Source organism: Medicago sativa, chromosome 3 (assembly GCF_051527215.1).
Source record: "Medicago sativa cultivar Bolivia chromosome 3, Bolivia_mono, whole genome shotgun sequence".
Classification (NCBI taxonomy): domain Eukaryota; kingdom Viridiplantae; phylum Streptophyta; class Magnoliopsida; order Fabales; family Fabaceae; genus Medicago; species Medicago sativa.
The window spans coordinates 24,170,702-24,183,233 of record NC_140751.1 but is presented as its reverse complement, the minus strand read 5'-3'; the positions used below and the strand labels follow the sequence as shown (position 1 = coordinate 24,183,233).

General features: G+C 38.8%; 1 protein-coding gene across 1 annotated transcript; it reads right to left on the bottom strand.

Moving 5' to 3' along the window:
- Window positions 1-558: 558 nt before the first annotated feature.
- Window positions 559-2,367, bottom strand: LOC146936544 (uncharacterized). Its single transcript, XM_085751309.1, has one exon. The coding sequence runs from the start codon at window positions 2,065-2,067 to the stop codon at window positions 559-561; it is 1,509 nt and encodes a 502-aa protein (XP_085607435.1). The 5' UTR covers window positions 2,068-2,367.
- Between the last annotated feature and the right edge of the window lie 10,165 nt (window positions 2,368-12,532).

Genomic DNA, 12,532 nt, shown 5'->3' with positions numbered 1-12,532 from the left:
TGGGAGTCCATAAGGACGGCCGTTGGGCATAACAAACCGAGCATCAGTAGCCACAGTAGACAGTGGGATAGAGGGAATCACCTCAGCAGTAACTGGAATAGAAGTGGCTGGTTGTTCTTGTGAAGCCATCATAGCGGACATGGCGTCATGAGCCTTAGCCAAGTCTTCTTTCATAGCAGCCAATTCGGCACGGAGCTGAGCATTCTCTTCTTCAAAATTAGCCATCATCCTTCTCTTGTGAAATCTTGTCTGATGAGTTCTATCTGGTTGGTAGACTTTGCGAACACGAGCCACTTTTCAGACTGCGGCGGACAAAACCAGGAGGCAATGAGCACGAGAGAAGTTTTTTGTGACCAATGAATGCATATGATGCATGAAATGTGTTAATGCAGATGCAAAAAGACTCTTTTTATGTTATCGAAGGGTTTTAGACAAATTATAAACTTGTAAACATTACTAAACAACAATTAACATAAGCGGGAAACAAACAACCAACATATAGTTTTACAAGACAATTCCAACATAAACAAATGGAAATAACAACAGGAAAAGAAATCCTCAAGCATAGGAAGTGGAAGCGTCGTCCTCGGACTCAGACTCATAGTCGCAGTATCGTGCATAGAAGTCACGGGCACCCCTAGCTCTCTTGGAGTCTCTCATAAGCAATCTATCTTTCTCCTCAATCTCTCTCTTAGCCTTAGCTAACTCTTTCTTCAGTGTCAAGACCTCATGAGTCTGCTGCTCATCCTTTCCATCCAAAGTCATGATCAAGTTCTCAGCCTCATAGTATCTAGCCCTCCACTGATGCTTCTCCCGACTCTCCATAGCTAGATGCTCCTGATACATCTCCTGGGTAGGTGGGAGTAGAGGCAAAGGCATGGTAGGAATAGTTGCAGACACGTATCTCATAGAGGGGTAAGGCGTACCAGCCTCCTCAGCTCGGTTTATCACCCACTGTGTATAGGCCTCATGAGCGATACCGGACCTCACACCCATATGTTTTACCTCTTTCTTCCGAAGCTTGGTCCAAGCTTGCATGAAATCTTCTCTAATTCCGGTGGGAGCATTGGAGTAATGAAAGAAGTAAGGAGCTGTAGCAAGATTGATGGGTTTATCTTTCATCGGGAAACCAAATTGTCGCAAAGCAAGCTCCGGGTTATAGTTGATTCCACCCCGGGTACCAAGAAGAGGTACATTAAGAAACTTTCCACCACCAAAGATGATTTCTTTGACCCTAGAAGCGGGAGTAAGCCAAACCACTTCATTAGGAGTGAGAGCCATAATCCTCTGTGAAATAGACCAATTCCTCGGATTGTCGTGGAAAGACTGCGGAAGGTGCGAAATAAACCACCTATAGAGGAGAGGCACACAACAAAGAATGTATCCACGACCTTTGTTAGAACGATCGTGAATAGCATGGTATGTGTCAGCTAGCAAAGTAGGAACCGGATTCTTGGAGTGGAAGATCATAATAGCATTCATGTCCACGAAGCCATCAAGATTCGGAAAGAGAATAAGCCCATAGATGAGAAGTGCAAGAATAGCCTCAAGAGTGTCCTGACAAGTGGTATTGAGGTTGGCTTTCCCAAGAAGATACTCTGAAGTGAACCCTCGGATGCGTGCCTTAGTGACAAGATTCTTGGAGACATCGGTGGTCTTGAGATAGAGATCTTTAGCAATAACCAATGGAGGAAGAGGATTTTCAGGTCCTGAGAAAGGTATCCCCTTAGCAATAGATAAACCCATCAAGGAAGAATAAGCCTCTAGAGTAGGCACCAACTGAAAGTCTGGGAAAGTGAAGCACCGATACCCCGGATCATAGAATTGCACTAGAGTGTGCACAAGCTTCTCATCCACATTAGTATGGAGAATAGGAAGTAAAGCCCCGTAGCGACGTCGGAAACCAGTCGGATCCTCAATCTTGAGTGCCAAATCTCTCAAACTAGCCAAATCCACTTCCTTGAACTTGTAGGATTTAGTCATCTTCATGCCTACAATGTTTACAAATTCAACTTGTCTAAGCCCTTCGATAACAATGCATGACAAAAAGTTTATGCATGTATGCATGTATGCATGAATGCATGATTATGTTCAAGTTCGGAGAAAACATGGTGGGTTTGAAGTTCAAAGTCGAGGGGTCATGGGTGGACACGGTGTCCGGTGAAACTATGGTTTTAGGATAATAGTAACCGGGTTCTAAAAATGTTCCCAAGTTGCAACCTCTCCGACGTATCTCATGGTGCCACGAGACAACTCTCGCTCCATGATTATACGTGGAAGGTCTAACTTGAGTGTAGTATCGCGTGACGACTAAAACTCGAGACGACACTCGATTTAGCCTCCGCACTACGTCCTAGAAAATGGCCATGGATGGGTTTGGTTATCTACGGTTCATAGCGTCATAGAACAATTAGAAGTAAAGTGCCTAAACGCGACAACCCGCGCCGACAACATCACTCCCAAAATGCCTCAGCTATGTGAGATTGATCGCATAATCCAAAACACGAGGCAACCCCCGGAATGAATTGTCGATTATATCCCTCCTAAATCCTAAGTTCACTCAGCCCGGGTGCAGGACTTTTGATATTCTCACCCCACACGTTTGCAAGAAATTAAACATTTATTCAAATAGGAAAGCAAGTAAAAAAACAAGTAAAAATACAAGCGTAAGCGTGGAAATAAAGACTAGGTGTAACTCTCGAACGTCCCCAGTGAAGTCGCCAGCTGTTTTATCTTGGTTTTCGGGTGTCAAACATTGATTACGTTTGAACCTTTTAAACCGGTGATATCTTATTTTTTCTTGGGAAGGGAAAAAGTAAGCAAAACCCTTGAGAATCGAGGTCCGGGAGTTGTTTTCGCTACGGGAAGGTGTTAGGCACCCATAACGACTATAGTAACCTATAGGAACCGTCTTTAATTTCTACGCGCGCGCTTTATTTTTAAATGCTATTTTAGAAATGTTATTTACACCTAAAAGTTACTAAATGAAGAATTGGAGGGAGAAGAATGTTTTTGGATTTTTATTTTAGTTGAATTGAAGGAATTTTGATTCCTTGCCTACGTACCCGATTAAGGGATCAAATCCACCGTAGTTCTCTCTCAAAAAATGTTTTTGTTTTTGTTGGTTGATTTTAAGTTTGAAAATGGATTTTGAAGAATAGAAAGAGGCCTCAAGGGCATGAGATTTAGGAAAGAGTGGGGTTTGATTAGTTATTTGCAAAAGAAGTCAAAGTTTGATTATTTTTCATTGAAATTTGATTAAGAAAAAGAAAGGAAAATTCAATGGGGTTTTGGACCCCAAGGTTTATTATGAAAAATGTTTGAGTGAAGTTGTTCACATTTGTTTGGAAAATTGGTTTTTTCTAAGTATAAGTCCTAGGCATTCATCTAAACATACAATCCTAAGCATACATCTAAACATGCATATTCTAGCTATATAGTGATGTGTGTGCATGTGTCGGTGCTTGTGTCGGTGTACATCATTAGAGTCCATTGTCCTTTACATCATACCCTAGATACATTCTATGGCCTCTTTGCCAAGAAATTAAAAGTGGCATAAAAGTAAAATATTACAAGAACTCCTAATTATTACATTCTAATTTTTGGTACAAATTAAATTGCAAGAAGATAAAGGAGAATATAGGATGAGAATATGGAATGCTCATGGTGTATGCAACAAGTGAACAAATGGTTAGTAATAATAGGCATGTGATAGTAGAAAAGATTGACAAAGAAATAAGGCATGATAATATGATAAAATGGCAAGGAAAAGATGACAAAATACATCTAACAAGATACCAAAATTCCAAGCAAACCAAAGACCCATAACCCTCACATTGTAACATTTTTTCAAAGAGTTTTGGGGTCAGCCCTAATGTGAGAGTTACAAGAAAATCATAAGCTAAGGAATCATGATGTGAAACTAGGTCTATTTTTGCATCAATTCACATATTAAAATGACAAATAACTTGCTAACTAAGCAATCAATTATCACCCATTCAAAACAGCACCAAACACTACATATTATGCAACAAATAACACCCTAAGATCACCCATCAAGTATCAATTATCATGAGCCAAGATATTGGAATTAAAACGTGCAAAAAGCTTCACAAAATATGACAAAAAAAACAACACAAACACACACAATTCCACATGTATTCCTCCATCAATTTCCAGCCTTCAAAATGCACAAGAAACAACCCTAAATTGATCAAGATTATCGCAATAAAGCTCACCCAAATTTTTACAAGTTTTTAACAAAGTTTTTCAACAAAAAAATGAAAAAAGAAATGAATTAACAAAGAATTATTTTCGTGTATTTTCATCAAGATTAATATGTAAGGCATATCAAAATTTAATGAAAACAACAAGAAAATATTGAACAAAATCTTTTGGGAATTTTTTAAATGATTTTTAGGAAAACAGTGGGTGCAAGAATCAATTTGCAGTGTGTATTTAGCAAGAAAATCCCATCAGAATGAAAATTGCAAATAAACCAAAGCCCAAGCCCAGTCTAAGGAAAAACGGGTCGGATCATGGGTTATTGGCATGGGTTAAGGAAAAAACGGGTTGAAGGAGCAGAATTTGAAGGAAGCTTCACGTTCCTTTGGTGAAGAAAACGGAAACGTGATGTTCCTCCCTCTTCCTTCCTAAAATCACGTTTTAATCACTACCCCCTCTTTCTACCAATCGCTCCCTCTCCTCTCTCCTTAAGCCTCACCGGAAATCGCATGGCACTGCCGGACACTCATGAACTCGCCGGAATCTTCATCTTCTCCGGCGAGAAGTGCAGATTCCGGCGAACCTCACAACATTCCAACTTACACGAAAACTATGGTTTCGTAACCAGAATTCACTCCTCTATTCGAAATCAAACATATCTTTCGAGATCAAATCAAGAATGGCCTAAATCCGATGCAAACAGGTTCGCAAGCAACACAAAGACGAAATCAAAGACACGTAAAAGCATGAGGCCATGGCGTTTACCTTGTTCAACGTTTCAGTGTTGAACTCCCTTACTGTGATTCTTGCTGATTCGTTCCGGTACTTTGTAATTGCGTTCTTATCCTACTCCGTCTTCAATTCCGCTTGCGTTGTTCGTCGCCGTCCGAATCCAATTCAATTGCTGCTCACTGTTCTCGATTTTGTTGAGTTTGAATCAATTGAGTTTGCTTGTTGGAAGTTTGCGTGAACCGTTCCTCTTTCCTATTTCTTTCTTGTTCTTTCACGGATGCAATTGGAATTTTTGTACGGACGCTTGCTTTGATCCGATGATTTTGCGGTGATGATGATTGAATTCCGATTGTTTTTGTGGAGAATTGAATTGGTTGAGGTGGGGGAAGTGGCGGCTAGAGGTTGTTGTTGTGGTGGTTTGAGGTGGTTAAAGGGAAAGAGGAGTTTGTTAGGGTGGTTGGTTGGTTAGTTACGGTGGAGAAGGAAGGTTGTTTGGTTAGTTATGGTGGAGAAGGTAGGTTGTTAGGGTGGTGATAGTGGTGGAGAGAAGTGGTTATGGTGGAGGAGAAGGTTGTTACATGAGAGAAGAAAGGAGGGAAAAATGAGAGAAAGTTTGTGATTTTTTTTGGAGTTTGTAAAAATGATTGGTGAATGAAAAATTGACCAAGGTTTGACTTATATAGGTGATGAAAGGAATGTATGGACCAATGAGACAATGCCATGTGTACTTGACTTGTAACAAACTTTTGTGGACCAATAACATTTGGACACGTGGCACTTGGACTCTAACAAATTAAAAAAGGATATTAAAATGCAAATAACAAAAGTACGAGGACTAAAATGAAAATTAAACTAAAATTGAATTGAAAAAGTAAAAAAATGAAAATTAACGTAAAGCGAGACGATTAAACACAACAAAGCAGATTAAAATGAAACAGAGATATTATGTGAAATGACCAAAATGCCCCTAGGGACTAAAACGACTAAAAACGACTCAAATGCAATTTTAAAACGATTTTTTAACAAGGGATTAAAGCATGAGTTTATACAAGCGAATTGAAATACTCAGAGACAATTTTTAGAATTTAAACAGGGTTTTAACACATGAAAAGACTAAAATGCCCCTAGGGGCAAAACTGACTCAAAATGACTTCAAATGCAATTTAAAAAATGGATTTTGACATAGGATTGAAATGAAGACTTATTCAAACTATTTGAAAGGACTCAAACAAATTTTCAAAGGTTGAAAGAAATTTTAACATAGGAAATGACTAAAATGCCCCTAGGGGCTATACTGGCTAAAAAATGACTTAACTGATATTTTTTGAAATGAATTTTGACATGAGATTGAAACAAGGGCTTATACAAACCAATTTAAAAGACTCAAACAATTTTCAAAGATTAAAATGAATTGAATGCAGGAAATGACTAAAATACCCTTTTACGTGAATTTTGCAAATAATATTGAAATAAAATGCAGAGAAAGATGTAATTGATCAAAGACATATCAAATGACTTATAATGCAAGAAAAGAAGAATTAAACAAGTATTTTTAGGTCCAAAATTAGGGTATAACAATAGTATATCAAGTGTTCAAACCAAACTTACTCTATGTAATTTGATTGTTTAGAAGTCTCTTGTTTTTGTGCTTGAGCATAGGAAATCTCTTGCTTGTGTGCTTGAGTATTTGAAGTCTTTTGCTTGTGTGCTTGAGTGTAACGCCCGTCTTAATTATTCGATTATTTAAAAATATATTTATATATATGATTTACGTGATTTTCATGATTGATATGTGCGAATTTTATTATTCATGAAGTTGAGTGGGTTATATGATTTATAACTGCATAATGTGGAGTATTTTTTGTGGTGAAGTTGTTATGTTGTTATGACTTATTTTATTATTAAATAAAATAAGATATGAGAAATAAGATAAAAATATTAAAGATTGGGCTGCGTGGTGAGATGAGCAATTAGTAGTGAGAAGAGTAAAAAGGGGAGATAAATAGACAGACATAAGTTAGGAAAAGGAGTACGTACGTTTTTGGAGAAAAAGGGAGAAAAGTCAGAAAGAGAGAAGAACCAAGGAGGGCTGCGATTCTGCTATTATCAGGTAAGGGTGAGACTAATTTTCAATATTATTAAGGGTATAATTCTATAGGATGAATTTAGCGATGATTAGGTTAAGTTTTGGTGAGAATTGAGAATTAGGTTTAGGATCAATTTTGATGAATGAATCAAGAACAGATGTTAGATTGATGCAAAATTAGTGTACAGACCTTAGATATGACTTAAGATGATAATTAAATGCTATTTGGATGAAGGAATCATGAATATAGGTGAAAAGTTGTGATTTTTAGGTTTCTGGCCGTACTGACATTCATCGCTCGCATCTGCGAGCAAGAACACTCGCATCTGCGAGCTAGGACCCAGAACTCGCAACTGCGAGCAATGCAACTCGCAACTGCGAGTGACCTGTGAGCTCGCAACTGCGAGCAGAATAACTCGCCACTGCGAGTAAATACGTAGGAACCCAGAATGCACACTTTGCTCGCCATTGCGAGTGAAGTTACTCGCCACTGCGGGTTAGGCTGTTAGTTGCCCAAAATTGTCCCGATGCGATCCTTTCGCACGTGTAGTCTTGAGATGACCTTAGAAGTAAGTTAGAGAGCTGTTTAGGATGCTTTCATAAGCTCCAGAAGTCTGTTATGGTGACTGAAATTAGAAGTGTTGCTGCATGAATGCTATAATGATGTTTTATGATATTTATATTGATGTAATTAATTCTTTATGTGAATGTTAACACATTCAAGCGTTGTTAATTGTTGTATGTTGCTGCTGTTTTCTGTTGTCGACTGTTAGTGTCTTGAGGTTGCATGAGTCGGTCTATGTTGTTGGAATTTAAGAAGTTGTCCACGATTATGAGTCGTATGAGTTGTTCACGTCGTCGTCGAAGTCGTTGGAAGTTTGAGTTCATTGTATGCTCATTAAAGTTGGGGGCTTTAGGCCCGGCAGCCTTTGTGCTCATTAAAGTTGGGGGCTTTAGGCCCGGCAGCCTTTGTGCTCATTAAAGTTGGGGGCTTTAGGCCCGGCAGCCTTTGTGCTCATTAAAGTTGGGGGCTTTAGGCCCGGCAGCCTTTGTGCTCACACGTTGAAGAGCCTATTATGCTCATTTGTTGTTGATTGGTACCACATGCATTGCATATCAAGAAGTTTCATGATGTTAAGTTGCCAAGTTGTTGTTGAGTTGATAGAGTTGCATGGTCTAGATGAATTGTGTTGTCAAGTTGTTGTTGAGTTGATAGAGTTGCATGGTCAAAGATGAGTTGTGTCGTCAAGTTGAGTGCTAAGTTGATTATGATTTGTGATGAAGATTAGTAATGATATTTGATGATTGTATTTGTTATGAAATGAAAACATACTAATTGTTAATTGTTGACATGTTATTAATGTTTAAGTTGTTAAATGCATTTTATTGGATTATATGCTTAATGTATTGATTATGAAATCTCATCCCTTCTGCGTATATGTTGCCTCGACCGTGGGTAATGTGCAGGTAATAAAGATTAGAGGCATTCATGAGTGGACTCTCAGTTGGTGTCTAGGTGCTCTGATACGTAACGGGATGGGGGCTTGCTTTTACTTCTATTCCTTACGTGTCTCTTTTATGAACTAATTTATGAGATTTTTTCAATAAGGCCTGCGTGCCAAGACTTTTAAATGTTGAACTATTTTCCGCTGCAACAGTTTAAGATTTTTCATGATGTTGAATTTGAAGGATAATTATTATTATCTGTTTTGAGATGTTAAAGTAGTGTGTGGCATTCCGTTATGAATTAAATACTCTGATTTTAAATGAAATTTTTATGTTGGGAAAACGGGGTGTTACAATTGGTATCAGAGCAGGTCGGTCCGTCCGGCCAAGTAGTAGAGTCGCGTTGTGTCTTATTACAGTTTTATATTGTATTTGAGTTGTCCCGTTTGTTGTTTGTTGTGTAATCCTTAGTATGAACTGGTTGGAGTACAACCATGTTCACATTAATTGTTTTAGTAAGTCGGTGTATTTTTCTTCTGCCGAAGAAGAAAGTGGAGCAAAGTTTTTGTCTACTAAGCAGCTGAAGCAGTTAGAACGCGATGGAATCTTGATGTTTTCGTTGATGGCGTCTTGTCCATTGAGAATCAAGTAGTGATTGATAGGTTGCAAGTGGTATGCGATTTTCCTGAAGTTTTTACCGATGAAATTCCTGATGTACCACCAGAGAGAGAAGTTGAATGTTCTATTGATCTTGTTCCGGGAACGAAGCCTGTGTCTATGATACCTTACCGTATGTCAGCTTCTGAGTTGGCTGAGTTGAAGAAACAGTTGGAGGATTTGCTAGATAAGAAGTTCATTAGACCGAGTGTTTCACCTTGGGGAGCGCCGGTATTGTTGGTTAAGAAGAAAGATGGAAGTATGAGGTTGTGCATTGATTATCGACAACTGAATAAAGTGACTATAAAGAATAGATATCCACTTCCTAGAATTGATGATTTGATGGACCAGCTGGTGGGTGCACGTGTGTTCAGCAAGATTGATTTAAGGTCGGGTTATCATCAGATTAAAGTAAAAGATGAAGACATGCAGAAGACGGCCTTTAGGACACGATATGGTCATTATGAATATAAGGTGATGCCTTTTGGTGTGAGTAATGCGCCTGGCGTGTTTATGGAGTATATGAATCGCATTTTCCATGCATTTTTGGATCGCTTTGTGGTGGTGTTCATCGATGATATTTTGATTTACTCTAAGACAGAAGAAGAACATGCAGAACATTTGAAAATCGTTTTGCAAGTGCTGAAGGAGAAGAAGCTGTATGCTAAATTGTCTAAGTGTGAATTCTGGTTGAACGAGGTAAGTTTTCTGGGCCATGTTATTTCTGGTAGTGGTATTGCAGTCGATCCATCTAAAGTTGAAGCAGTATCACAATGGGAGACTCCTAAGTCAGTTACAGAGATTAGAAGCTTTTTGGGTTTGGCAGGATACTATCGAAGATTTATAGAAGGATTTTCTAAGTTGGCACTTCCGTTAACTCAGCTGACGTGTAAAAGTAAAACCTTTGTGTGGGATGTTCATTGTGAGAACAGTTTTAATGAATTGAAGAAGCGTTTGACGACGACTCCAGTTTTGATTTTGCCAAAACCTGATGAACCTTTTGCGGTGTATTGTGATGCGTCCAAACTGGGCTTAGGCGGTGTGCTTATGCAAGATGGTAAAGTTGTTGCTTATGCATCAAGACAGTTGAGAACTCATGAACGAAATTATCCTACTCATGACCTTGAATTAGCTGCAGTCGTATTTGTCCTTAAGATTTGGAGACATTACTTGTATGGTTCGAGATTTGAGGTGTTTAGTGATCACAAGAGCTTGAAGTATTTGTTTGATCAGAAAGAATTGAATATGCGACAGCGGCGGTGGCTCGAATTGTTGAAGGATTATGACTTTAGTTTGAATTACCATCCGGGTAAAGCTAATGTTGTTGCGGATGCCTTAAGTAGGAAGAGTTTACATATGTCTGCTATGATGGTGAAGGAATTTGAATTACTTGAACAATTTAGAGATATGAGCTTAGTTTGTGAAATGTCGTCTCGAAGCGTTAAGTTAGGAATGCTGAAAATTGATAATGATTTCTTAAAAGATATTAAGGATGCGCAGAAAGCTGATGTTAAGTTTGTGGACTTGTTGGTTGCTAGTAATCAAACTGAAGATAGTGACTTTAAGGTCGATGATCAGGGTGTGTTGAGGTTTCGAGGTAGGATTTGTATTCCAGACAATGACGAGATAAGGAAGATGATTCTTGAAGAGAGTCATAGAAGTAGCTTAAGTATTCATCCCGGAGCTACAAAGATGTATCATGACTTAAAGAAGTTGTTTTGGTGGTCTGGATTGAAACGTGATGTGGCACAATTTGTGTACTCTTGTCTGATTTGTCAGAAGTCGAAGGTAGAGCATCAGAAACCTGCTGGATTGATGACACCGTTAGATGTACCAGAATGGAAATGGGATAGTATATCCATGGATTTTGTGACGAGTTTGCCGAATACTCCTAAGGGAAATGACGCTATTTGGGTGATTGTTGATAGATTGACGAAGTCGGCACATTTCCTTCCGATTAATATTAGTTTTCCTGTGGCTCAGTTGGCAGAGATTTATATTCGAGACATAGTGAAACTGCATGGCGTTCCTTCAAGCATCGTGTCAGATAGAGATCCAAGATTTACTTCTAGATTTTGGAAGAGTTTGCAAGAGGCTTTAGGCTCTAAGTTGAGATTGAGTTCGGCTTATCATCCTCAAACAGATGGTCAGTCGGAAAGAACAATTCAGTCACTCGAAGACTTGTTGAGAGTTTATGTACTTGAGCAAGGTGGAACTTGGGATAGTCATCTTCCGTTGATAGAGTTCACTTATAATAACAGCTATCATTCAAGTATTGGGATGGCACCTTTCGAGGCTTTGTATGGTCGGAGGTGTAGGACTCCGTTGTGTTGGTTTGAGACCGGTGAAAGTGTGGTTCTAGGACCAGAAATTGTTCAACAGACTACTGAGAAGGTGAAAATGATTCAAGAGAAGATGAAAGCGTCGCAGAGTCGACAGAAGAGTTACCATGATAAGCGTAAGAAAGACCTTGAGTTTCAAGAGGGAGACCATGTGTTCTTGAGAGTTACTCCAACGACCGGTGTTGGTCGTGCATTGAAGTCAAAGAAGCTGACTCCAAAGTTTATTGGTCCTTATCAGATATCTGAGAGAATTGGCACGGTGGCTTATAGAGTTGGCTTACCACCGCATTTATCAAATTTGCATGATGTGTTCCATGTGTCGCAGTTGAGGAAGTATGTCCCAGACCCGTCCCATGTGATCCAGAGTGATGATGTACAAGTTAGAGACAACCTTACGGTGGAGACCTTACCCTTGAGGATTGATGATCGCAAGATGAAGACGTTGAGAGGCAAGGAGATACCTCTAGTGAGAGTTGTTTGGAGTGGAACGACTGGTGAAAGCTTGACATGGGAGCTAGAGAGTAAGATGATGGAGTCTTATCCAGAGTTGTTTGCTTGAGGTAAATTTTCGAGGACGAAAATTCTATAAGTTGGGGAGAGTTGTAACGCCCGTCTTAATTATTCGATTATTTAAAAATATATTTATATATATGATTTACGTGATTTTCATGATTGATATGTGCGAATTTTATGATTCATGAAGTTGAGTGGGTTATATGATTTATAACTGCATAATGTGGAGTATTTTTTGTGGTGAAGTTGTTATGTTGTTATGACTTATTTTATTATTAAATAAAATAAGATATGAGAAATAAAATAAAAATATTAAAGATTGGGCTGCGTGGTGAGATGAGCAATTAGTAGTGAGAAGAGTAAAAAGGGGAGATAAATAGACAGACATAAGTTAGGAAAAGGAGTACGTACGTTTTTGGAGAAAAAGGGAGAAAAGTCAGAAAGAGAGAAGAACCAAGGAGGGCTGCGATTCTGCTATTATCAGGTAAGGGTGAGACTAATTTTCAATATTATTAAGGGTATAATTCTATAG

Coding starts and splice junctions, on each gene's coding strand:
- LOC146936544 (XM_085751309.1), bottom strand. CDS start 2,067: ATGCATACATGCATAAACTTTTTGTCATGCATTGTTATCGAAGGGCTT.